Here is a 26,798-nt window from a genome sequence, read left to right on the forward strand (position 1 = left end):
GAATAGAAAAGCAGTTAAGGAGCTTTAGTGGCCTTAATTGAATGCTGATCCTTGCAGAGAAAATCTTTGTGTGGGAGTGTTACAGAGCATTACCCTGCTGAGTGGAGTGAAGTTGTTACTTAACTTTAGTTCTGTGTGCTAGATATGGGGATGTTTTCTTTTTATTTATCTCATGCTATTCATACACTGATGTTTTACAAGCTTCACAAATCAATTATAAAATCAGGGGGAACAAGTACCACTATCCAGTGTCTTCTGGGTGATAGCGGATAGTGTGATTCTGATCAGTCATACAATGAAAAAGCAAGAAGTACAAAACGTGTTAAAAATTATTCTGAATAGGAGTCTTGAGATGAGCAGATGTTCCAGGGTCTAGGGGCCACTGCTCTGAATGATCTACCTCCCACAGCGTTTACTATGGTTTTGGGAACCACCAGTGCTGAAGGATCTGAGTGTGTGAGCTTGAGTGTAAGGATGGAAAAGTTCTGTGAGAGATAATGCAGGGCATTGAACATAATCAGTAGAAGCTTGGCTTTACACAAGAAGAGATTGGAAGCCAGTGTAAAAGTATAGGAGTATGTGTGCTGAACTCTCAGCATGTCAGGACTCTGGCAATTGAATTCTGAATATACTGAAGAATATTTAGGGTTTTACCAGAGATACTGTTTAAATGAGAATTGCACCAGAATTTGCACATATCGCTAACAGAGCAACACTTATTATTCAGTCAGGAAATGTGTAGGTCTGTTTGAGTTAGACTAAAAGAAGTCTGAAGGTTCTAAACTAAAATGTTATAACAGCAAACCTTCAACTAGACTTCATCCCTTATTATATATATTTTTTAATGAACAGGGATACCTATACAACTTGTGTTAGGATAAGCTCCTTAGCACCATGTCCAAGACAATACAAATCTAAGAATATACTACTTATTTTTGCATTATCCAGATTGATTTACATTTATCAAATTTTTTTATACAGCTGCGGGTTAACGGCCTTGCTCAAGGGCCCAGCAGCGGCAGCATGGTGCTGCTAGGATTTGAACTTAAGACCCTCTGATCAGTATGCCAACGTCTCAACCACTGAGCTACCACTGCCCCATACTCACACTCACTCACACACACGCACAACACTAGTGTATTGACCTGCACTAGTTGTGTGTAAATCCCATTCCATGCCACAAGAGGGCGGTGTAACAGCAGCAGCTCTCTGTGCACGCGGCGGTAGGGGAAACAACGTCACGCGCGTCAGAATCCAAGCGACGAGTTAGCGCAGGAGCTGTATGCTAGCGCGCGAACGAAAGCGTTTAGCTTCGTATTCGACAGAAAAGTCTGATGTTGCGATATTTTCCGACGCCCTAGATCAGGTTGCGCTAACAGGTAGGGATTTTACTGCGGAAAAAGCAGGTGTTTACTTTCCATTACTCACGGATTCGTTGAGGCAGATGGCGGCCACAGTGGAGGAGCTGTACCGTAACTACGGCATCCTTGCCGACGCCAAGGAGGACCTGAGCCAGGTTTGTGTTCCTCATCCAGCAGCTACAACAAACCCCATTTCCTCCAGCAGTACATCTGTACTGTAGTACAACACACGCGTCTAGCTTACTGACCGGGTAATTTACTCTAAATGTCTCTCTTAGCTTGCAGAAATACTTATACGGCCTACAGCAGTTAGCTAAGCTAATCTAGCTATGCTAACCTGGGCTAGCAGTCATGTAGCTAACAGAGTGCATTAAAGTGTACTGTAGAGAGTGAACGGCTTCTACAGCCTGTAGTGTAATATGTCCTGTAGCAGTTAGGGATTGAGCTCAGGTCTAAGCTCGTTTTAGCTGTAGAGTACAGTGAAGTACAGATGTGAAAGGTGATCTGTCACATTTATCCAAAAAATAGCTTTATAACAGGGTTCAAAAGAGGGCCAATGGGGGAATTTCGCCAGCACACCGGGGTTATACCCCTACTCTATTACGAAGTGTCCTGGAATTTTTAATGACCACAGAAAGTCAGGACCTTGCTTTAACGTCTCATCTGCAAGACGGTTTTGTTTTTACAGTATAGTATCCCTGTCACTATACTGGGGCATTAGGCTCCACACAGACCACAGGGTGAGCGCCCCCTGCTGACCTCACTAATAACACTTCCAGTAGTTTAAAGCTTCCTTAGTTTTCCCCAGGAGGTCTCCCATCCAGGTACTGACCAGGCTAAACTCTGCTTAGCTTCAGTGGGAAACCTGGTGAGAACTGCATGGAGTGTCTTATCAAAGCACTGAGAGAAGGTGCAAACTCCATGCACACAGAAGGCGAAATGCTAACAACTCAGCCGCCGTGCACCCTTTTAGTAATACATTTAATTTAGAAGTAGCAATCTTGGTTCGTTCATTCATCTTCAGTAGCTGCTTTATTCTGGTCAGGGTGGCTGTAGATTTGGAGCCTATCCTTGGAACACTGGATGTAAGGTATCAATAGGGATGGGGCAACAGTCCATCACAGGGCACCATGCACGCACTCATTCAAACATAGGGGCAATTCTAATGTAGCCAATCCTACTACCAGCATGTTTTTTGGAGGGTAGAGGAAACCTTGAAGAACCTGCACAGGAACTCCACACAGACCGTGACCAAAGCTCAGAATTGATCCGGGAAACCTGGAGCTGTGAGATGGCAGCGGTACCCACTGCATTATTCTACAGTCCAAAATCTTAGTTATGTAACTTTAAATAAATATGTACTTTTTTTTATGTTTCAGCACAAAGATGCCTACCAGGTTATCCTGGATGGTGTGAAAGGAGGCCCAAAGGAGAAGCGTTTGGCTGCACAGTTCATTCCAAAGTTCTTCAGCAGTTTTCCAGACCTGGCAGATGCAGCAATTAACGCACAGTTGGATTTGTGTGAAGATGAAGATGTATCGGTAAGGTCATCTCTGGCCCCAAAACACGAAAGAGAGAAATCCCCAATTGTGATCAGTAGGGATGGGTTATATAGATTTGAAATTATATCACGATATTTCATGGTATTTTTTTGCGGTAACGACATAAATGACAAAATGGAAATAGAAAGTTCAACGCACTCTTTTTGTCACAAGTCACATCAGCAAACACTAACATTGATCCAAAAAAAGTTCAGCTTAATCCTGTCCATCATCACATACTAAACTATACCAATCAAGTATGCTAAAATATAGAACATGAATTTTATATTCAAATTAATATTCCAGTGAAAACACCACTACTCACAGAATTCATAACCTTACCTCCACCTTCCGCCATGCTTGTTCTCGTCCTACGTGTGAGATGCCCCTGTTGCAGAGCGTAAACAGGTCATCAACTATATTGTCAATATCGCAGGATGACAAATTCTTTATCATGGGGAGGAATTGTACTGGTATATCAGACGATACGATACACACACACAGCCCTAGTGATCAACACTTATCAATATCTATCTGTTGCGTTTTGTGTTTTGCAGATTCGCCGACAGGCCATCAAAGAACTTCCACGCTTTGCAGCTGGAGAGAATTTACCCAGAGTAGCAGACATCCTCACACAACTACTGCAGACAGGTAATTGTAAGAAGTTAAAGTGCTGGTAGAATTTGTTTAGTACAAAGGATGGATAGAAAGTGTTGATCAAGAGCGCAACATGGCTAAAATCATATTTTTACATTTTGTTACAGTTAACATTTTAACAGTTCACGTTACAGTATGTAATATTTCTACAGGCTTAAGTTTTCACATAATTTCGATTTTTTTTTTAAATTATTATTATTTTTTTAGACATTCACCTAAAGAGCAAAAGAAACAAACCAGATGACAAAATTACAAAAAATTTCTCTGTTACCTGTACCGCAAACCAGACTGACAGCAGTGTAAAAATAACCTTGTGTTGTCAGTGTCCTGTAAATTGTTCCAGACTTAATTGCACATGTGCAAGCACACGTCTCTTTTCATGACTACCTCTCTGCAATTTTGTTGTGTGGACTTGAGACACCCACGGCCACTGGCTTTTGCCATACGGTGGCTGAATGTGATCGTCATTGGGTCATTGGGCTGCATGGTTAAAAGGGCATAATCGCAGTCATTAGGGGGCCAGGAACTTCATCCTCCTGTAGCTGCTGAATGCTGCGTTGTGCATTTGAAAAGAATTACTGCCACCACCAGCAGCAGCAGCAGCAGGCTTATACAGCAGTTTTACGGCCAATACAATGACCACATAAGAAACCTTTATAGATGTGTATGTGCACATTTATCTTTTAGTTTGTAGATGACCACGTTATAATCGCCACTTGAGAAACTGATGGATGTCTTTGAGACAGGTGCATCGGTATGTCGTGTTTTTATGATACGCCCCTGATTTGATCATGACTAGGAATATTGTATGCTATTGATTTGATTGGGGTGTGCATTAAACCGCTGTGATTTAGACCAAGCATGGAATGATCATTTGCATTCTGTAATCTGATTGACCATAACAGTACAACGTAGAGGAGGTCGTGTTGTATTGTGACCTATTTATTTGCCATTTTGATCATGAGCTTTTTCTCCCCATTTCCAGATGATGCAGCAGAATTCAACCAAGTAAACAACGCACTGATTTCCATATTCAAAATTGATGCTAGAGGTATTGTCTAAAAATGTTTATATATTTAAATTCACAAATAAAACCAATAAATATGTGACTAGTTGGTATGTGTTTTTCTTTTGTATGTGTTTTGTGAAATAGTCCAGTGTGCCAACTTTTCTCTAATCATTGTTTCTAAGGGACACTTGGAGGTCTTTTCAGCCAGATTATACAGGGGGAGGATGTTGTACGAGATAGAGCAATTAGGTTCCTCGCTGCCAAATTGAAGACAATGCCAGAAGAAACCCTGACCAAGGAAGTTGAGGACTACATCTTCACAGAGACTAAAAAGGTAGAATATCTTGAATCCTTTATTTTATTCTTTATTTTACCAGGATTGTCTCATTGAGATATGAAAACTTTTCTTCCAGGGAGTCCTGGCCCAAATTCAAGTTTAAATGATTAGTCTTTAAAAAAATTAAATAGTCCTGCAGTTGGATTGAGGTATTTGCTTGTGCCATTGGGGCCTTTATACTTCAGCTAGACGCTGAAAAATTAGCACCCACTTCTTTGTGTTCCACATTTTAACATTGGAGTACTCTATTTTCAAAAAGTGTGCTGATGTCACAGCACCATTTTCTGTTAAGTAGAGAATGTTTAGAGTTCATTAATGTGAAATAAAATCCATCAATGTATGTTTGACTTGGCTAAGAGAAACACATGTGGAAAGTATATACAGTGGGCTCAAAAAGAATTTACACCCCTTTAGTATTTACATGCATTAGCGTGTTAGAGATTTAATTTAAAGTTGATTAACTGTACTATTTTGAGAATTAATGTAGGCACCATAATCGATAACAGCAAAGTGATAACATATGTTTTTAGAAATGGTTTCAAATTTATTAATCAAATACTGAAATATTTAGATCGGTATTCCGATCCTCGCTTAAGGCACTTCAAACTGAACTCGGTTCATTCCTGTTTGCTATGAATGTCTGTGATAAATGCATTTCTGTGATCAATTTGTGTCAAGACATAGATTTGCACAAGCATATAAAACTAAATCTTTGAATGTTCCATCGAGCTCAATGGGCTCCATCATTACGAAATTGAAGTTTGGATCCACCCAGACTCTTCCAAGAGCTGGCCGTCCAGCCAAACTCAGAAAGGCCTTGGTCAGGGAGGTGAAAAAGAACTCAGTGGTCACTCTAACAGCACGTCAGAAGACCTCCGTAGATATGGGAGAACTTGCCGAAAAGGGCAGCCATCTCAGAAATACCCCGTCAGTCAGGCCTTTATGGTAGAGTGGCTAGACAGACGCCACTTCCCAGTTAAACGTATACGGCAGGCATTTTTAAAAAAAAATTGTTGCATGAGGAAAAAAATTTTGTTGTCTGTTCAGGCAAAAATGTAACATTTTGGGCTGAACTCTACATGATATGTCTGACGAAAAGCAGGTACTACTCATCATCTGTTTAATACCATCTTCACATTGAAGCATGGTGGTGGCAGCATCATGCTAAGGTGGTACTTCTCAACAACATTTAGTTATTCAATAACAACAGAGAAACTAACAGGAGAGGGGAGCATAGTCTGGATTTGCAGACAGGTCTTGGATTTTTTTTTTCAGGGCATTTTGTCCCAAGTGAGATGGTCACTTCATGCTGTGTTCTGTGTTGTGGTGCAGGTTTTGGAGGATGTGACTGGAGAGGAGTTTGTGCTTCTGATGCGGGTGCTGTCCGGCTTGAAGAACTTGCAGACAGTGAGCGGGAGGCAGCAGCTGGTGGAGTTGGTGGTGGAGCAGGCCTTCCTGGAGCAGGCCCTCAACCCTGCTGATGCTGACAGTGTGGACCGCCTGCTGCAATGCACACGCCAGGCACTGCCGCTGTTCTCGGTGAGCTGGCCTGCAGCACTATCTTGACCACTTCAAAATCTTAATAGATTTTATACTGCACTGCATTCTTTGTTTTGTTGTTTATATGTTAAACGGTAATAAATTTACCTTTACTTATTTAAAAATGGTGGTCTCTCTTTTTATCCTCACAGAAAAATGTGCATTCCACTCGATTCGTGACGTACTTCTGCGAACATGTTCTGCCTAACCTCAGCATGCTCACCAGCCCCGTGGCAGAACTGGACATCCAGCTTGAAGTGAGCATCATCTGTATAAATCAAAAAATCTGATTATGAAAAGAATTTTTCAGATTTTTATATTGATAAGCACGATGTCCTTAACATTCCACTCATTTGTCTGGTCATACCTTTTCCTGCAATATGTAGTACCTAATATATGCATAGTTAAAAGCAAAACGAGCCATTTTGTTTATGCTGATCCCTTATCATTCTTCAGGTACTGAAACTGCTGGCTGAGATGAGTCCGTTCTGTGGTGACATGGACAAACTCGAGTCCAACCTCATGATGCTGTTTGAGAAACTTCTGGTAAAACCGAAATTAACTAGGGAACTAAACCATATTTATTTGTGTGAAATTACTTTTTAACTTTAAGTATCAGATTGTCTGAAGGTATGTTAAAATGTTTGACTTTTGTTCTACCTGTAGAATACACAGTTAGTTTTACTGCCTCATGAGTTATTTTAAAATGTTTTTGTATTTGATACATTACTACAAATTAGGTCTTAAATTGCAAAGGCATTGAAAGTCTTAAAGTATTCATTTAAATTTTGGATACTTGTAGACACCTTTTATCTGTAACAGTTTAAGCTTCACCTTACTGTAGAACTTTTATGTAGATGATGGATTATGTCACATCCTTAATGTTTAGGAGTTCATGCCCTTGCCTCCCGAAGAAGAGAATGGGGAAAATGCTGGGAATGATGAGCCCAAGCTCCAGTTCAGCTATGTGGAGTGCCTCCTCTTCAGTTTCCACCAACTTGGCAAAAAGCTACCAGACTTTCTTATTGACAAGGTCAATGCTGAGAAATTAAAAGACTTCAAAATCAGGTCTGTCTGTCTGCTCTTGCTACCAAATTAAATTCACAGTTGTGTGACGTATCTCATGTGAGTTTTGATTTCACTCGTGTCATTGGGTCTACAGGCTGCAGTACTTTGCACGAGGACTGCAAGTTTACATTCGCCAACTCCGTGTGGCCTTGCAAGGCAAAACTGGTGATGCTCTAAAGACTGAAGAGGTATTGTTAAATGGTTAAGCTTCTAACTCATCTTGGGATTAGTTATTTATTTATTTATTTATTTATTTATTTATTTAACAATTGGTGTTTCTTCAGTTTTAACATGGTTACTGGTATTCACAAACTTCTGTTGTGTTCCTTTAGAATAAAATCAAAGTGGTGGCTTTGAAAATTACCAACAACATCAATGTCCTAATCAAGGTAATGCTTTAATTGGGCAAAATCTCATAAGTGAATAGAGAATAAAAAAAGCAGCAACTGTTCCTCAGTGATTTCTACACTGGTTCATTTTTAATGATAATCTTGCTGGCTGTTTCAGGATCTCTTCCACAACCCTCCATCCTACAAGAGCACTGTCACTTTGTCCTGGAAACCAGTGCAAAAGACCGAGGCAGCAGCAGCAGCTGTTGTGGGGTAAGCTTCTTATCCCTACTGGCAAGTCTTCTTTGCAATGCTAAACCTCAGGGCTCATGGTCTGACACCTCATTTATGTATCCCATAGACAAAAACGCTCTTCTGTAGAGGATGTGGCTACTGGAACCATTGGAAAGAAAGTGTCCCCATTGCCCAGGAGGGATGCACGGCAAATATATAACCCCCCGAGTGGAAAATACAGTGCTAGTATTGGGAACTTTTCTTATGGTGAGTTTGATGAACTGGGCATTACTGTAGACTTTCAGTGTTGTGAGCTGGTGCATCGTATATAATTTGGAATAAATTACAGGGTTGGCTAGGTGTCAAATGTGAATCCCATCTTTAGTGTGTACTACTACTTCTGCAGATACATGTCTTTAAGTCTAGTAAAGTGTCTTTGCTTTTAGATTTAATAAAATTTTTGCATTTAAAAAAAAATGCAATGTGAATTGTTTTTGGTTGAGTCATCCAATATGTAACAACCTAGAGTGGGTGAAGGTAAGGAGGTGGCACTACTCAAGTGTTTAGGCAAATGTGCCCTTCAGTTAGCTATAAAACAACCTGGAGCCATAGTATTCAGTGTTTTTGCAGTGATTGCACAGCATGGGACGTGTCATACATATTTATATACACATGTCTTTATAAAGTGCGATGGTTATGACTAAGATCTAGGACTAGAAAAGCTAGACTCAAAAGACAGCTGTTCACTTTGGTGAATATCCGGAAGTTTAGAAGTAACTGATAAGAAAACTAGGGCAAAAAAACAATGATACTAATCAAACCACAATTTAAAAAAAAAAAAAAGGGTTCCCTCACTCCTGTCATTGTAAATGGAGAATGTTTTGAGTTGATTCATGTAAAATTAAATCTATCTGATCTAACATTAGACATGTTTATCTGATAAATGATCAAAAATGTCACTTTTCTCCACAAACTGGGTACTGGGGCTCATGGAAGGGAAAGATTCAATACATCTGAGTTAAACAAAGTGTACCAAACAACAAATGGCTCATACCCAAGCAGACACATTCAGGGAACAATGAATTGGAGGAGAGTTGGAGGACAGCAGGTCTTAGTTGAAAGCGTGTTCTCTGAAAACTGTACAATTCATCCTGTCTTCTCAGAGCAAAGAGGTGGGTTCAGAGGTGGCCGGGGCAGAGGTTTTGGACGAGGGAACGGAAGTCGAGGACGGATCTACTGAAGGAGGACTATACAACATTTTTAGACTTCCATCTACACAGTTGTAGGTCTGCCACATGCCAGCATCTCTACTGTTCTGACAGCATCAGTCCTATTAGTCCTCTTCCTTTACAGTTTACTGTACTTTATCCCTCCCCTGGTTTGTTCCTCTGTTTTGATAATGTAGTCCTGAAATCATACTTAGTTTGTGTGGTTTTTTTTTTTGTTTGTTTTTGCTTTTTTTGGAGGATTAAAAACAAGGCAATTGTTTAATATGTAATTTTTGATTGTATTTGTATGGTGGCAGATCTTTTGTATTTTTTTTTTATCTTAGTGTTTTTGTTTGATATTGTCTTCACATGACTTTGTAAGATACATTTGTTTTGATCTGCATTTTATTATAAACTGGTCCAGTCAAAAAAAATCCTGTCATTGGTAATTTTTGGAAATGGGTATTTAAGTTCATACCAGATCTCATGTGCCCTCACTTTGGACTTTGCAGTTTTTCATGAGTAAGGAAAGGGGAGTGTAGTATTTGTAGTGATGTAATCCTTGGTCATATTTGTCTTAACAGATGATAGTTGCCATAATTTAGCTTCAAATATTGACTGACTTAAAATTTTCAGCTAACTTTTTCAAATTTGAGGATCTATTTTGAATTTCACAATTTTTTTGCATGCATATTTTACAGCAGTTGGAATAGGTATTTAAGTATTTTGAATAAAAAACAAAAACAATTGTTACTTCTAGTTTTTATAACTGATAACAAGCTTACTTTTGTTGAATTATTCTGCTTGTTATTGACAGTGGCTGGTTCTGCTTGGTTAAAAGAGTGCAAAAGTTGACCACCATAAACAAAAAACATAATAAATTACACTTTGCAATTTGTGTTGCTCATTAATGAGCACTGCTTAAGTGTGTACTTCATTTTGCAGACACCAAAAGTCCACTGTTCTCACTTTTTTTTTTCTATCCAAAAACCTAGTTATGAATATTCAAAATGAAATTCAAACATACTAGATTAAATGTTTCTGCGTTATTGTCTATTTTTTGCTCTTTGGTTGAATAAGATGATCTTTTAAAGAAATTTTTTTAACATATTTATTTTTAGAAGCATTGTGCATATAAAGTAAAATATGTTGCAAAACTGACCTCACATAGGCTTCTGTGGTGAATAGACGTGCACTTCAAAATTGTTTACAGCCACAAGAATAAATACGTTCCAATCACATCACATCCTTGGGATATTTTGTGAAGCATGAGAGTCTTTAACATTTCCTAAACATTGATTTGCCTATTAGTTTGCTAGCTGGGATGATCTGTTTACAGGAATAAGTTACCAGTTATTTTAGGGCCTAAACGAAAGTGGTGTGTTTGTCGTTCACCAGGAGCAAACTTGAAGACAAAGACCTAAATGAAAGGACCTAAATGTATGTAGTGCTTGTAATTAATAAATAAGATTAGGCAACTCTATGCTGAATGGAGCAGTAAAGAGTTTCCAGGCATGTTATAAAATCACGACCATGCTGTTTATCAGTATTGCAAATAATAGGACAACCGTTGGCTGACAATTCATCACTCACTGAATTATTTCATGATCATTTCTGATTTGCTGTGCAGTGTTTTATACCCTGTCAAAGCCTACAGGAGGTCTTTTTCACCACAGGCATGTTGGCCATTCTAACTCTTAAATACTCATGCACCAAAAAAAAAAAAATAATCAGGATTTTACCCAAGAATTTGATTAGTTGTATATTATTCATTAAATTAAGCAGAACATGTGGGGTATTGGTTTAGCATATAAAAGCTATCTTCTAATGAGAGTTAGAATTTATTCCTTTTTTAAAAAATAAATAAATAAATAAATAAATATGCACCTGCTGCTCGTGACATGATATAAAGCAGGAGTAAAACAATGTAGTCGTTACAATGAACAAAAAGGAGCATTACCTTGGATAACTGTGGCCCTGCAATGACCCCTAAACATTATTTGACCATAAAAGCTCACACCACTAGATGGCCACCCAAGACCACGATTCGTATGAGATGTTTCCTTTGTTGCTAAGAAAAGACTTGGGTGTTTATTTTTAAACCCAATATCATGGTTTGTGACTATTATATTCATGTGCAGTGGGTGATTTTAAACTCCTCACTTACATGCGTTAGATAAACACGGGAAGTGAACGCCACACATGGTAAACAAACACATTGCTTCTCGTTTCAATGCTTTTCTCTAGAACCGTGTAATAATTCGCTTTTCCGACCAATAGACTAGTTTTTGTTTCGTTTTCTGTTTCGTTTTCTGTTTTTCCTTAAATGTTTAGTAAAAATTCCGTTTTATCTATACAATACTGTTCAGTTTTTACTGCTTCCCTGTAGCAGATCTGGTGGGATGACGGTACGTGGCGCTGTGTGATAACTGAAATATCACCATAGAGACTCATGACCATAGTTGAGTCTGACACCGCATACTACCATCCTAAACAGCATAGGCTAGGGTGTCGTACTAACACACTGTTTAGCACGCTGGTATGCGGTTATTCAAGTATACAAGGTATTTCCCAAAGCACTTCATAAATGCCATTGACACCCAATCTGGAAATGTTCAAAGAAAAGCATGTTTTGTCACATTCCAAACGGTGAATCAAAGAAACAAAAATCCTATAACCCTGCGTTGTGATGGAAACTGTAGCCTTGTTTGGAGTCATGTTTGATGATTTTTTTTTTTTTTTTTTTGGAGATTATCCCTCTTTAAACATTTACAGTTTATTAACCCTGTTGAACTCGATTCGCTTATTCCAGATTACAGTCAGTAAACCCTGCTGAAAAAAACCAAAACAATAAAAACCCTCACATAAATTCTAATGGTTTCCACTGCAAATAGCATTACACATCATTAGCTTTTAACCATTAAAATCATTACCAAATGTCAAAGGTGTTCTAGTGGTCCTTAATGGGATCCACTAGACATAACATGCCACCAGTAGAAGGCAACACGTTTACCAGTAGAGATCCACAGGGACCATTACAGTTTCCATTAAAACCAATCCAATTTCCATTATAACCATTAAAACCATTGCAACATTCTATGAGGGTTTCTATTGTTTGTTTGTTTTTCAGCAGGGAAGGTGGCTACAGGCTCAGACGTTGGCAAACATGGAGTCCACCCTCGAGATTTAACAGCGACTTCACTTTCAACATTGAATGAAATCAGAATAAAGCAAAACAAACATATACACACAAAAACCATCTGTAGGCCTATAACTCCTAGGCAAGAGTAAGTCCTGTACATTACATGATGTAAAACAATGTGTTCATGGCACTGACACTGATATAGGTTATAAAACATGATAATGCTTATACTCCTGTGTGTATTTTTATTTTGATTTCACACATCTAATAGTCCAGTTGCTTTTTCGTCATGTCACAGCATTTACAAGACACTGCGGTTTGCTGTCAAAATACAAAACACATGCCCACACCGAGCTGTATGTTACAATGGCAGCTGGAGAAGATGGAAATGCAGCACTGCTTGTGTGCACTGTTATGAAACACAGCAGTCCATTACTGCTGCAACCTGAAAAAAAAGAAGAAAAAAAAACACGACACAGACAGAGTATGGCTTAAGAGCCGTGAGGAAGAGTATGTTATCCTCTTTTTCGTGAACGAATAGCATCCGCCCCCTCATGTACAATGCTTGGAATAGTAACAGCACTGGCAGGCTTACTAAATATAGAAACCAGTGAGTGTTAACATGTCAACCAGGGACCAGAAAAAGAGCTGGCCTACACACGTGTGGCCTTTCAAGTTACAAAGACTAGTGCTGTAATTATACGAAATATGCTTTGTTTCGTTAACCTACAGGTACATTAACCTACATCCATGCTCCGATGTGGAGTGCGTACAGGTGAAACAAAGAAATGTACACTGTTAAAAATAAAGGTTCCAATTAGGACCGAAAAGGGTTTCTCAGCCTGATGCCATAGGAGAACCCGTTTAAGCTGCACAAAGAACCTTTTACTCTCAAGTTCTTAGAGAACCATCTATTTACTGGTGCTTTAAAGAAATCAGAAACGGTTCTTCACAGCAGTGCCACAAGGAGCCAGGTTATCATAAGTTCTCTAAAAAAAAATAAACCCTTGGTTAGCTAGTGCTTTAAAGACCCAAAGTAAGGTTCTTAAGAGTGATGCCTGGAGAACCTTTTCCAGTCCCACAAAGAACCTTATAGGGTTCACTTTATCCTGTTAAGAACCAATATACTGCTCTGAAGAACCTTTAAAGAAACATAAAGAACTTCATTAATCTCAAAGGAACCATATAGCTCAACCCAAGTACCCTGTACAATAAAAAATATGGTTCTTGACAAGAAGAAGGTTCTTTGCAGTACCTATGGTGCTGTAGAGAACCATTGAAGAACCTTTTTTGATAAATCTTGTTTGATTTCTAATCTTGAATGAAGGCTGTTTGAATGATGGTGTTCTCCACTGAAAATGTGTGTGTGTGTGTGTGTGTGTGTGTGTGTGTGTGTGTGTGTTTTTATTGAATGGTAGACTTAGACCTGTGACGTAATAGGCCTGCATGTGGATGTAGAGAGAAGGTTGGATTAATTGGGAAGGATCTCTCAGCACTGGCACACCGTGGGATCAAGGATGGAAGCGAGTTACTGGGATTTCTTTCTTTCTTTTCTTTTTTATTCTTGTTCTTTGTCACCCTTAAGAAGGTTTTGTGTGTTTTGCTGCACCACTTGTGAATTTATCACATCGCTTTTACCCTAGACTGTACAAATGAATGAATGAATGAATGAATGAATGAGCAATTAATTGGACATGCTTCAGAGAGGGATGAGGAAAGCGACTGGGATCACCTAGTGTTATCAGTGTCCAGCACCAAATTTAACATGTTATGGACAAGGAACATCATGTGACACATGTCTGCCCGTTCATAAATATTCACCGTCTCTATTCATGCACACTCTCCTCTTGAGGTAGTTTATTGTGCTTGGGCTCTGAATCATGTGATTCTGATGGGAGGGGGAGATTCTATAAATAGCTCTATAGCTCGACTTCCATTGACATCATTTAGGCAGGAGAGACGGAAAAATAAACAGAGAGAGACGGCTATAAGGGCGGAGCTTCTTAATCTAAGTTTGAAATTCAAAAACCCCCTCATCAGTTTAGATTTTTTCCCTCTGTCCTGCCCATTTGAAACCACCAGTGCAGCATGTCCGTTTCCTAGAACGTCCATGGCCATGTCAGAGGAACTGAAACAAGTGAGCAGATGGGGGGTGGAGGACAGGGAGGGGGACATCAAACAAAGGAAAATGGAACATGTGTGAGGAACCCAGTGCAAATATTTTGGATGATGTTTTTAATGGGACCTGTAAAAAAAAAAAAAGCCCAGTCTACTTAAACAAGCAAAACAGTAGGTGGTGTCCCTTCTGTGTTGATAACAAGCCTCAGTGTTCCCTTCCAAAGAGACAAGACAAGCCGGTTACATGAAATAAACAAACTTCCTTGCCATGCCGATTATAAGGAAAACAGAAAGAAATTAGGAACTGATTCTGTTTCTTGGTCAACTGTTAGGTGAAGCTAAAAGCCTTTTTAGGTGCTTACAGAGCATTAAGATGCAACTACTATATATCACATAGCCTAGGTCAAAGCAAATCAAATGATGTTAAAGGCGAAAGTAATTATCACTCATTCTTTCAACTTATATGAACTAGAATTAAAGCTAAGGGTGCTTATTTAGAGAAACTTGAATGTTCATCCCACAAGAATTTTGCCTGTTGTTGACTTTTTGTTTCAAATGGTGCTCTCCATGGTGCTGAAGGAGCATTGTCACGGTCGCTCCAATATGTGCAGTGTGGTGTTGTGTGTCCATGTGGAAATTCTTAAATGCAACAGATTTTATGTTGTTATTAATCTAGGTCCATTCACGGTTGGAGTGATGAACGATGATACGATGAACCATAGAAGATGTTATTAATACCTTCACGACACAACAGTTCTTTGTTATTAATACCACAGTCCTTTGGCCTTTATTATGACAAAATAAAAAATATATAGAGTGAGGTCCAAAAAACTGAGACCACAGTGAAAATCTGGGATTTTTTAAAAATGGAAATAAATAGAAGGTTTTAGGATGTTCAACTATTTTAAACAAAGAAAGTGTTCAATATCTTGAATATTTTATATTCCTATTTAAATGTAAGCAAATTTGTGATATTAACCATTTTAAGTGCTTTTTACAAAATGGCAGATTTTTCTCATGCTTAATCTCTTCTATTGCAGCATGTGTTCAGAAGACACGCTGATAGAATTGATCTAAAATGGATCATAAGATTTTACACAAACTGGTGGAGTCCTTGCCAGAAAAGAATGCAAAAGCAAAGCATTTTCACTAGTGCTCTCAGAGTTTTTGGACCCTACAGTGTTGCTTGAAAGTTTGTGAACCCTTTAGAATTTTCTATATTTCTACATAAATATGCCCTATAGCATCATTAGATTTTCACACACACCCTAAAAATAGATAAAGAGAACAAATGATACAAAAATATTATACTTGGTCCTTTATTTATTGAGGAAAATGATCCAATATTACATATCTGTGAGTGGTAAAGTATGTGAATCTTTGCTTTCAGTATCTGGTGTGACCCCCTTGTGCAGCAAAAACTGCAACTAAACACTTGTGGTAACTGTTGATCAGTCCTGCACATTGGCTTGGAGGAATTTTAGCCCATTCCTCAGTACAGAACAGCTTCAACTCTGGGATGTTGGTGGGTTTCTTCACATGAACTGCTTGCTTCTGGTCCTTCCACAAAATTTCTATTGGATTAAGGTCAGGACTTTGGCCATTCCAAAACATTAACTTTATTCTTCTTTAATCATTCTTTGGTAGAAGACTTGTGTGTTTAGGGTCATTGTCTTGCTGCGTGACCCACTTTCTCAAGATTCAGTTTATGGACAGATGGCCTGACATTTTCCTATAGAATTTGCTGGGATAATTCAGAATTCATTGTTCCCTCAATGATAGCCAGCCGTCCTGTCCCAGATGCAGCAAAACATGTCCAAACCATGATACTACCAACACCATGTTTCGTACATGGGATAAGGTTCTTATGCTGGAATGCAGTGTTTTCCTTTCTCCAAACATAATGCTTCTCATTTAAACCAAACATTTCTATTTTGGTCTCATCCATTCACTAAACATTTTTCCAATAGCCTTCTGGCTATTGGAGTGTGAAGCTGTCTCATTTCTCACTAAATGCATTTCTGAGATAAAATCATGAATGGCTAACAATTTTTTTGTTTGAATGGTGATAAGACTGAGGTTATGCTTATAGGCTCTCCACACCAGCTTCACAAGGCTGGTCACACACCTTTTATCGTAGATGGTTCTGTTTGAGGAGTGAATCTTTGATTCTTCATTGTCATTCGACCCCCATGTACAAAATGTAGTAAAGACTACATTTTTTATGTCAGAGATATTGTAAAGTTGCATCCCATGCTATCATTCTCAGTGGCGGAAAAGTTCATTAATATCTTAGGTTATTTTGTTTTTTGCTTTTAACACCATATACTCCAAACGGTAATCTTCACTCTTCTCAACATAGTCTTTTGGTTGTCCATCAAACACGTTTATGTTCCATGGGTGATAGTGCTTTTCCTATATATGCACCCAAGACGTGGAACCCACTTCCAGACATATTTTTTTAGGTTGGCTTATTGTTGATTGTGGTATTCATCATTAATTTGTTGTTTCTTTTATTTTATGATGTATCCATTGTTGATTTATTCTTTGTTTTATTCTTTGGTGTATTTCTACTATGTAAAGCGTTTTGAGAACCTCCTTTAAAGGCGCTATACAAAATAAAGTTTTATTATTATTATTATGACACAGAACTTTTTAACAGCATGAAGTTGGCTAAAAGGTCTTGCCCAGTAACACACTATGCCAAAATTGAAAGAAATTCCAGAAATGATGAGGAAGAAGGTGAAATGCATCAGTCTGGGAAGGGTTACAAAGCTATTTCAAAGGCTCTGGGACTCCAAGAGACCACAGTGAGAGCCATTATCTCCCAATGGAAAAACTCAGCACAGTAGTGAAGCATCCCAGAAGTGACCAACCATCCAAAATTCCTCCAAGAGCACAGCAACTACTCATCCACAAGTCACAAAAGAGGCAAGGACATCAAAGGACCTACAGGCCTCTCTATTTCATTTGAATCTCTAAAACTATTTAGTATGAGATATACACAAAACCAGAAGAAATCAGGATATACCTTTTCACAGCACTCTATTCAGCCACACAGAGATGGAATGGTTAAAGCCTATCATCAATAGTATACAATATGCAATATGAAAGATTTTTTTAAGGACATGGCTGTGATTTTCTGTTAATGTCCTTTTAATATTTGTAGGATTCACAGGCTGTATTCACAGTTTGCTGTATTTCAAGAGCCAGAGATCTAGTTTGCATAGGTTAAATGAGGAGAGGCTTTGAACGAGTTCCAACCACAGTCAGCCGAATTCATGATATTTTTAGCTTCAGTGGTGAGTGGGGGAAGTCTAGCTTTGTTGCTATAGATCAAGACCAACACTCCTCTTTTCTGCAAATTTTGCAGAACGTGTTGAAAGTCTGTAGCCAAAATGTTACAACATGGGACAATTTTGGTTAAGCATTTTCAGCTGAAAGATATACCATTTCAATAATACTATTACTATTTTATAATAATAATGAAGACATTAACACTATAAAATGGCACCTTGAAATTTTTCACTGTTAAAAAATAAAAATTACGCCTTCCTGAGCGAGCCCCCCAGAAGGCTTTTCTTAAGTTTTCCAGGCTGAGCACTTTAGATAAATTGTTATTTGAAGTAAAAATGAGTTGATTTAAGTTATTTCACTATTTACATTTGTCTTAGAGACAAATTTCAACCATTAGCTTATAACAAAATGTCTTTATGACTATAAAGTGAAGTAATAACTCAGAACCCTTTAGTATATAACATCCTGAGGTACAACATTATCAGGATGATAATAAAAATAAATATTTAAGAATTAAATTAAATGTTCTTAAATGAAAACCTTTTACGGTAACAGCTAACTGTAAGAAACCAATGTTTTAACTTATTATACTGTTTATTTGCTGCAGTCCATCCAAGTCTATGCTGCTCAACGATTCTTTACAAGATAGGATGAAAGTACCATGCAGCCAGAGGTAAGCGAGAAAATGTCAAATGTTTTTTTTTTTTTTTTTACCACATCATGTGTTATCAACATCTTTGTCAAATTGGTATAATTGTTACAGAATGATGGTTTCTACATTCTATAGACTATGTTCAGCCTACATGCTAAATAACCTAAAATTCCAAAGAAAATGTATAGTTTTCTGCCATCATTTGCAGTCACAGGACCGCCCATTGCACAGTGCTTCCCACCTGCAGAGCTATGTACATTCACTTACTATAATATACAGTGTGAAAAAGTATTTGCCACCACGCTGATTTCTTCTGTTTTATGTATATCTCATACTAAATTGTTTCAGAAATTAAACAAAATTAACAAATTAAACAAAATTAAACAAAATCTAAGATTAAACAAAGGCAACCTGAGTAAACACAAAATACAGTTTTTAAATGATAATGCTATTTATTAAGCAAAAAAGTTATCCAATACTCTCTGGGCCTGTGTGAAAATGTATTTGTTCCTGTAGTTACTAATTTCCCCAAATGTATGAAACTGCATTCACTTCCCAGAAGTGGCTGACCTTCCAAAATTCCTCCAGAAAGACACTGGGCAAAAATGGCATCCATGGAAGAGTGGCGAGGTGAAAACCACTGCTAACCCAGAAGAACATTAAGGCTCATCTGCATTTTGCCAAAACACACCTTGATGATCCTCAAACCTTTTGGGAGAATATTCTGTGGATTGATGAGTTGAAAGTTGAACTGTTTGGAAGACAGGGATCCCGTTACATGTGGTGTAAACCAAACACAGAATTTCACAAAAAGAACATCATACCTTTGGTCATCATACCTTTGGTGGTGGAAGTGTGATGGTGTGGGGATGCTTTGCTGCTTCAGGGCCTGGGCAACTTGCAATAACTGAGGGAAACATGAATTCTGCTCTCTACCAGAAAATCCTAAAGGAGAATGTCTGGTCTTCAGTCCGTAAGTTGAAACTCAAGCGCAACTGGATTATGCAGCAAGACAATGATCCAAAGCATAGGAGTAAATCCTAGTCCTAGAAGTAAGTGAAAGACTGATCTCCAGTTATAGGAAGCATTTGGGTGCAGTCAATGCTGCTAAAGGTAGAACAGCCAGATTTTAAGTTTAAGGGGGAAATTCATTTTACACATTGGTGATAGGTTTTGGATGACTTTTTTGCTTCAATAAAAAAATGAGTGGTTGAATAATTTTATGCAATTACAGAAGAATCAGTTATACAGGAGGGAAGGCATATAATAGAAGGTAAAGCCATTTGTGGGCCAGTGCATCCTGTCCCAGAAGGCTGCCTGTCTCTGCCAGAGAGACCTTCAAATAGGGTTCCATGCAAGATGGAGAGAACCACTTCTAATGGTTGTTCTAATGGTTGATGTAGCTGACAAGCATGACTTTGTCTGAGTGAACCAATATGTGGCAATTTCTCGGAATTGCTAAGAAGAACTTGAGGGCCAGATGGACTGCCATCAATTTGAGCTGATTGATGTGTTTCGCAATGTCACAGGGGTACAAACAGTTCTGCCCTTGGCCTTGTCCTTGGGGATCAGTGCCGCATCAATATCACACTATTAGGCTAAGCGTATAGTGCACAAAACAGAATTGGGAAAGTTTAACCACACAGTATTTATGACATTGTTTCAGCCATTTCAAATCTGACAAGATGTAACATCATCTTGTAAATCTATTTCTGGTATATAGGTCTGGCCCCTTTCAAGTAGATAAGTGCCTGCTCTTGTAGGACTGAAAATAACTGCCCAGGAGGCACAATATCCCCCAGGTGGACATAAACTGATCAACCATAACATTAAAACGGTGAAGTGAATAACATTGATTATCTCATTACAGTGGCACCTGTCAAGTGGTAGGATATATTAGGCAGCAAGTGAACAGTCAGTTCTCAAAGTTGATGTGTTGGAAGCAGGAAAAAAGGGCAAATATAAGGATCTGAGTGACTTTGACAAGAGCCAAATTATGATGGCTAGATGACTGGGTCAGACCATTTCCAAAATCGCAGGTGTTGTGGGTTGTTCCTGGTATGCAGAGGTTAGTACCAACCAAAAATGGTCCATGGAAGGACAACCAGTGAACCGGCGACAGGGTCATGGACTCCAAAGGCTCGTTGATGTGTGTGAGGAGAGAAGGCTACCCCGTCTGTTCCAATCCCACAGAAGAGCTACTGTAGCACAAGTTGAAAAGGTTAGTGCTGGCTATGATAGAAAGCTGTCAGAACACAAAGTGCATCACAGCTTACTGCGTAGACCAGTCAGAGTGTCCATGCTGACCCTGTCCATCACCAAAAACACATACACTGGGCATGTGAGCATCAGAACTGGACCATGAAGCAATGGAAGAAAGTGTCCTGGTCTGATAAATAATGTGTTCTTTTACATCATGTGGATGGCCGGCTGTGTGTGTGTGTCACTTACGTGGGAAAGAGATGGCACCAGGATGCACTATGGGAAGAAGACAAGATGGTGGAGGAAGTGTGATGCTCTGCGCACTGTTCTGCTGGGAAACCTTGGGTCCTGGCGTTAATGTGGATGTTACTTTGACACGTACCACCTACCTAAACATTGCTGCACACCAAGTTCACCCCTTCATGGCAACGGTATTTCCTAATGGCAGTGGCCTATTTCAGCAGCCCTGCCACAGTGCATAAAGTTGTTCAGGAATGGTTTTAGGAACATGACAAAGAGTTCAAGGTGTTGACTTGGCCTCCAAATTCCCCAGGTCTCAATTCGATTGAGCATCTGTGGGATGTGCTGAACAAACAAGTCCAAACCATTGAGGCCCCGCGTTGCAACTTACAGGACTTAAAGGATCTGCTGCTAACGTCTTGGTGCCAGATACCACAGCACACCTTCAGAGGTCTTGTGGAGTCCATACCTTGACAGGTTAGAGCTGTTTTGGTGGCACAAGGGGGACCTACACAATATTAGGCAGGTAGTTTTAATATTAGGGCTGATCAGTGTACTTTACTAGAAGGAAATGTACAACTAAGTTAACATTAACCACAGGAAGCATGATGACCCCTGATTTTATCGGCTTTAATATAAGGACTAAATTAGCATAAGACACAGAATTAGGTATTTTTTTCTAAATACTGTATCAGAAATGGGGTCTTGATCAATTAAATCAAGCATGTCTCTATGGGTAGAAAGTGCAGATGAAGTCTGATGTCCTTCAGTGCTGTGACAGATTTTTTTTAACCTCCTGTTCCTTCTCTCAACTCTGTTGGAGCCCTTTAAGCCTGTGACTTGCTGGCTTAGAGTGTTCTCTAGCTGCTAGCTTAGTTTGTTAGCTTACACGCTGCTGTTCACTGGTTAGGAGCATTTATGTCCCTCTGTTTCCCTCTCTTCCTCCCAAATTATCTGCAATAACAGAACCGGAGTATGTATGTTCTTCCATGATCTTTGTGCTGACCACAAGAGCTGCTCACTCTTTTGCTCTGGATTATGGAATATGAGTGTGTCTGTCTATCTGTTTACCTCACATCCACTGGAGCTATCAGCGGTAACAGGGCTGTATGTGTGTCTTTGCATTACCCTTAAGCCACCAAGTGAATTCTGCCTGAGCTGTTCTCTCAGCAATAGAGCTCTGAATCATGGAATTAAAGTGTGCATGTCCTTCTGTTTCTCTCACATCCACTGGCACTATTGGCACTAACCGGGCTGGAGAGTGTGTGTCCCTCCATTACCATTGTGCTGCCATCAGCATCTCGGTCAAGTCACTCACTTTGCACCACAGTTTTGCTCTGCTTCATGGGATTGGAGCATGCATGCCCCTCTATTTCCTTCACGTACACCAGAGCTACCAGCATAAACAAGGCTGGAGCATGTGTGTCTCGCCAGTATTCTTGTGCCTCCCAATCAAGTCACTTAGCACCAACAGATTTCACAGTCTCCCACTGGCTACTAAGCCTGCAATTATCCACTGTTGTTGGTAGTCTCAGAGCCAGAGCATCAGTGTAGCCTTGCCAAAATCTGGCCACCCCAATTCAGAAATCACTTGCTTGCCAGTCTTGTCTTAAGCTTCCTGCTACCTGGAATCCTGTTAGTTCAGGAATAGTGAATACTGTAGCCACACTACTAGTCATGCTAGTATTCCAGAGCCATCTGTGAATGATGATGCACTGCGCACATCTGTGGACATGCATGTGGCTGTGGAGACCGAAGGTCAAAGCAAACATGCAGTTTCAGATGGCACATGGGATGCCAGCTGTCAAGGCAGGAGTGGATGCAGCTCTGTGTCACTGGTCATGTGCATCTGTGAAGCATTGTTGGCAATCCTCTTCAATTTTGGCAGCTGCTTGTCTGGTCAGGGTGTGCCAGGAAGTCCTGTGGAAGCCATCTCAAGTTGCCAGGGGCAGAGGTCTTCCCACTTTAGATCTGTGGCTCCTAATGACCATGTCACGTGGGAGACTTTCAGTTCTGCCATGGACACCCAACCTTCTCAGGGCTCAAGGTCTCACCAATTTCAGACCCCAAAAGTTGCTGTTCTGACACAAGAAGTTTGTTTTCTCTTGGACAGAGGCATGATTGAAATAGTAGACCCTGTCATTCAGAAAAAGAGGTTCTACAAAACATAATTTCTTGTTCAGAAAAGCAATGGCCATCCTACTGTAGATCTGCAGGGACTGAATTTGTTCCATAAAGATCTCCCCTTTGTTGTCAGTTATTGTTCATACCATGCAGCAAAAAGACTGGTTCACATGAGTGGATCTGTGCAATGCATACTTTTATTACTACCCTCATGCTATGGTGTGTGGCAGACATCTAAACACTCACCAACAAGATGCGAGTAGGATGCTACATCTGATACTGGCTCCTATTAAGGATGCAGGGATTGTTGACTGCAGCTGCAGCAGTGGTTCCTTGGGGTCTTTTGGAACTAAGGGGCTGTCAGAGATTACTCATCAGCCTGTGGCCGAACCCTAGGCTTGATCAATCCTTTCTCACAAAAGGGGCACTCCTAAGAGCAGTTCCCCACCGAAGAGAAACCATGTCCTATAAGTTCAACATTACCCTTCCTAGCACAACTATCATCTCCACACACCTTACCAGTGAGCTATAGATGAATTAGTTCCTTGTGGCCTTGTGGCAGGGGTATCCAGGTGTTAGACACTAGCCTTGGCAGTTAGAAGGGGTGAAATAAAATGCTTGTTACAAATGTATTGGGTGAACACCATATAATCCACAGGGTTCCCTGTCATTTGGAATTGCAGCCAACCCAATATGCATTCAGTGAGTAGTTTCTAGGAAAAGAAGTGATGTGGGGTGCAGGTATTTATAGCAAATACTACAACATTGACAGTACAACAGAGATACATCTGTAACTAGTGTTAGAGTGTTTTACGTAAGCTGATTTTTTTCACATCACTGCTAGACACCATCTGCTAAATTCATAGATAATTCATGCATGGTAACATTAACCGTAGAGTTTCCATTAAATACTACATTGTATAACTACAAACAAAACCTCTTTCCAGTAATGTCACGGACATCTCATACATACATCTCCTTTGGTTTTTCTTTAGCATTGTACAAGTTAAGCAGTCAAGTATGTGATATTGCCTTGTTGCAATAGGCAATTGTCTCTGCCATGAGATTGGTTGGTAAAAAAATAAGAAATAAAAAGGCAACTGTCCTTATTAACTTGAAGCATGTTGTCTTATGCATGCAAAGTGGGCTAATATAACTTCTAAATAAAGTACTGGTCTTTATACATATTAACTAAATAATTAGCCAGTAATACTAATAACATTTAGAAAACAGCGTGTTTACATATTAAAGAGAAAATCCAAAGGAATGTGTACTTTCTCATGTTTGTTTGAATAAAGTTGAATTACATATTTGCTTTTTTTTAAGAACAGAAGAAAACCAGAAATGTTTTTATAAGCCAACATTTTCGTTAACCTAACAGGGCACCGAACTGAAGACATCAGTTTTACAGGCATAAGGAGAACTGTGGCGGCGTTTGGCGACACCATGCGGGCATTAGTTCAGATAGTGGAGCTATTGATATGTCTCGGCTCTAATGTGGTTGATTTACAGTTTTTTGCTGGATATTCCTGTTTCTTCGCTAAATATGACTCTCAGACTCTCTGGGGTATTTTGTGACTGTAGTATCGGGTTACACAACTTAGAAGCAGTGTCCCTTTCACAAAACAGTGTCTCGGTTTAAATAAATACTAAATAAATGGCTTTTGTTAAGAATTAGCTTACTTGTGCAATATGATTGCCAGTGTCCGTACACTACATTTTGCTCCGAAGCTGTGGGTCAAACAAGCAGCTAAAGGGTGCATATGTGGTGTTCTAAGAAATGATACATGGTGTTCCCTGCACTGGATGCGTCCATGGCAAAGCAAGTTGGTCGCGACGGCAATCCACTACATGAAATGATTCCCTAATAATGTTGAAACATTGAAAGGGAAACATACAGTCGATCCCTTAACCGTTTTTTTTTTTAAATTTGCACTGGTCTGGTTTTAGCTTGTTACACACCGTTTTCATTACGGCGCGTCTGTGTGCGATGGTTGTAATCAACAGCCACAAAGACAGTAAAGTGGGAAAACCTAGATGTGACGTCAATGCCTAGTAACTGACGCAGCCTCCAACGGGAAAAAAACTGACTGCAAGGCTTAATTATCATCTTTTGTGTACTGTTTTATATGTAGTACTGTTGCTGTTTACTGTTATATATGTAGGCCTATATATAATATAAAAAAAAGCGTTGAAGTCGTAGTGTAATGCTGATTTGTGTGTGTGTGTGTGTGTGTGTGTCTTTCTCTCTTTCTTTCGCGCGCGCTCTCTCCCTCTCTCGTGAGCAGCGAATCCGTCCTGAGTTTCCAAGGGAAAGTTGCATGGAGACACACAGCGTAAGACGCGTGTAATGAAGAGAATGGTGAAAGAGGGAGAGATAAAAGAGAAGGAAAGCACGAACAAACTCATACCAAGCGAGATCACAACAGATCTCCACCGACTAGTCTGTTTTAGGAAACAGAAATAAGGGCACCGGGGCGATATTGTAAAAAAAAAAAAAAAAAAAAAAAAAAAAAAAAAACACTGCATCGATGCAACAGAAGCGACTCGGAGCCCTTGCACGGAGTTGGAGAGGCTGAAATTAATGTACATTGCATGCACTCCACGTAACGCTCCGGAGCGATGCCTTTGTGAGTGTTTTTTTTCGTACTGCGAGCTAAAAATAGCAGCAGTGTTTGATCGCGCTCCAGAAATAGGCAGTGGGGTAACACAAGTATAAAAAGGACTGCAATTCTGAGAAACCTTGGACATTGCTGAGGTTAGACGTGAACCATAGGCAGCATTTGATTGTCATCTTGTTTATGTGTAATGTGGTCACGTTTGATTGATTTAAAAATATTGTGTGTGTGTGTGTGTGTGTGTGTGTTTTCCCCTTTCAGCAAGGGCTCATTGCATAGGTAAGTACATGGGCAAAGCGTTGTACTTCTTGTGTTTGGTTATTTGCAACTGGGTTTGATGCATGCATGGTGTTGGGTTATACAGAAGCCATTCCCGCCACAGAACAGAAACGACGCAGGGGTAAACAACATTTTAACCACTGGCATGGATTTCATCCAAGCTTTGATTGTAACTTCATGTGTTTTTTTTTTCTCAGCTTCATGGACATTAAAACGCCATCTCTCTCGAGCAGGAATCTCACAAATCGTAAATATGACAAGCAAAAAAAAAAAAAAAAAAGCAAGACCAAACTCATTTGTCTGACGGCGCTGTTGAGCCATTTTACGCTTTCTGTCTTCGTTACAACTGAAATTTCGCGAATGGAAATCCCTACCATCAGAGGAACACCGGGTGATGTTGGTTTACTAAACGAAGAGGACACTAGATGAAAGCATGCATGGGAAAGAAGGAGTGCCATGAGGCGCTGAAGGAGAGCCGACACGGGGGGAACCCACAGGCTGCGCAGTTGGGCTGAAAATACAATGTGGCGTCAAGGGGAGCCTGTGCTCCTGCTCGACCTGCACCAAAATTACCCTCAACTAGGCATTTCTTTTTGAATCCCACCCGCAGATGGACGCATCAGCGCGAATAGTCTGCTTTCCAGAGTCGTTCGAAATGCATCCTTAAGTTTCGTATTCTAACTCCGCATGACAGTTTTCCCGCCTGCTTTGTTCGTACAATTCAGTTTGCAGTTAGAAGCTAAAGATAATAATATGGTAATAGGCGGGCTGACTTGGATTACTCTTCCGCCCACGTCATTTTCATTATACAGCGCTGCAACACACTGGGTTTTTTTTTTCTTT

The 26,798-nt window shown here is 39.6% G+C and overlaps 1 protein-coding gene and 1 long non-coding RNA gene across 2 annotated transcripts; both read left to right on the forward strand.

Annotated features, from left to right (window-relative positions):
* The first annotated feature begins 1,249 nt into the window (after window positions 1-1,249).
* On the forward strand, window positions 1,250-10,197 carry api5 (apoptosis inhibitor 5). The gene is made up of 14 exons (XM_053642097.1): window positions 1,250-1,516; window positions 2,741-2,902; window positions 3,460-3,553; window positions 4,545-4,610; window positions 4,751-4,902; window positions 6,238-6,444; window positions 6,597-6,701; window positions 6,901-6,990; window positions 7,334-7,512; window positions 7,607-7,700; window positions 7,845-7,901; window positions 8,020-8,114; window positions 8,203-8,342; window positions 9,239-10,197. The coding sequence occupies exons 1-14, from the start codon at window positions 1,283-1,285 to the stop codon at window positions 9,313-9,315; spliced, it is 1,752 nt and encodes a 583-aa protein (XP_053498072.1). The 5' UTR covers window positions 1,250-1,282; the 3' UTR covers window positions 9,316-10,197.
* A 15,532-nt stretch (window positions 10,198-25,729) lies between these two features.
* On the forward strand, window positions 25,730-26,293 carry LOC128618491 (uncharacterized). The gene is made up of 3 exons (XR_008387730.1): window positions 25,730-25,816; window positions 25,938-25,955; window positions 26,153-26,293. It is a non-coding gene; the product is annotated as an uncharacterized LOC128618491 (long non-coding RNA).
* Window positions 26,294-26,798: the final 505 nt, after the last annotated feature.

This window comes from Ictalurus furcatus, chromosome 14, assembly GCF_023375685.1.
Source record: "Ictalurus furcatus strain D&B chromosome 14, Billie_1.0, whole genome shotgun sequence".
NCBI classification, from domain to species: Eukaryota; Metazoa; Chordata; class Actinopteri; order Siluriformes; family Ictaluridae; genus Ictalurus; species Ictalurus furcatus.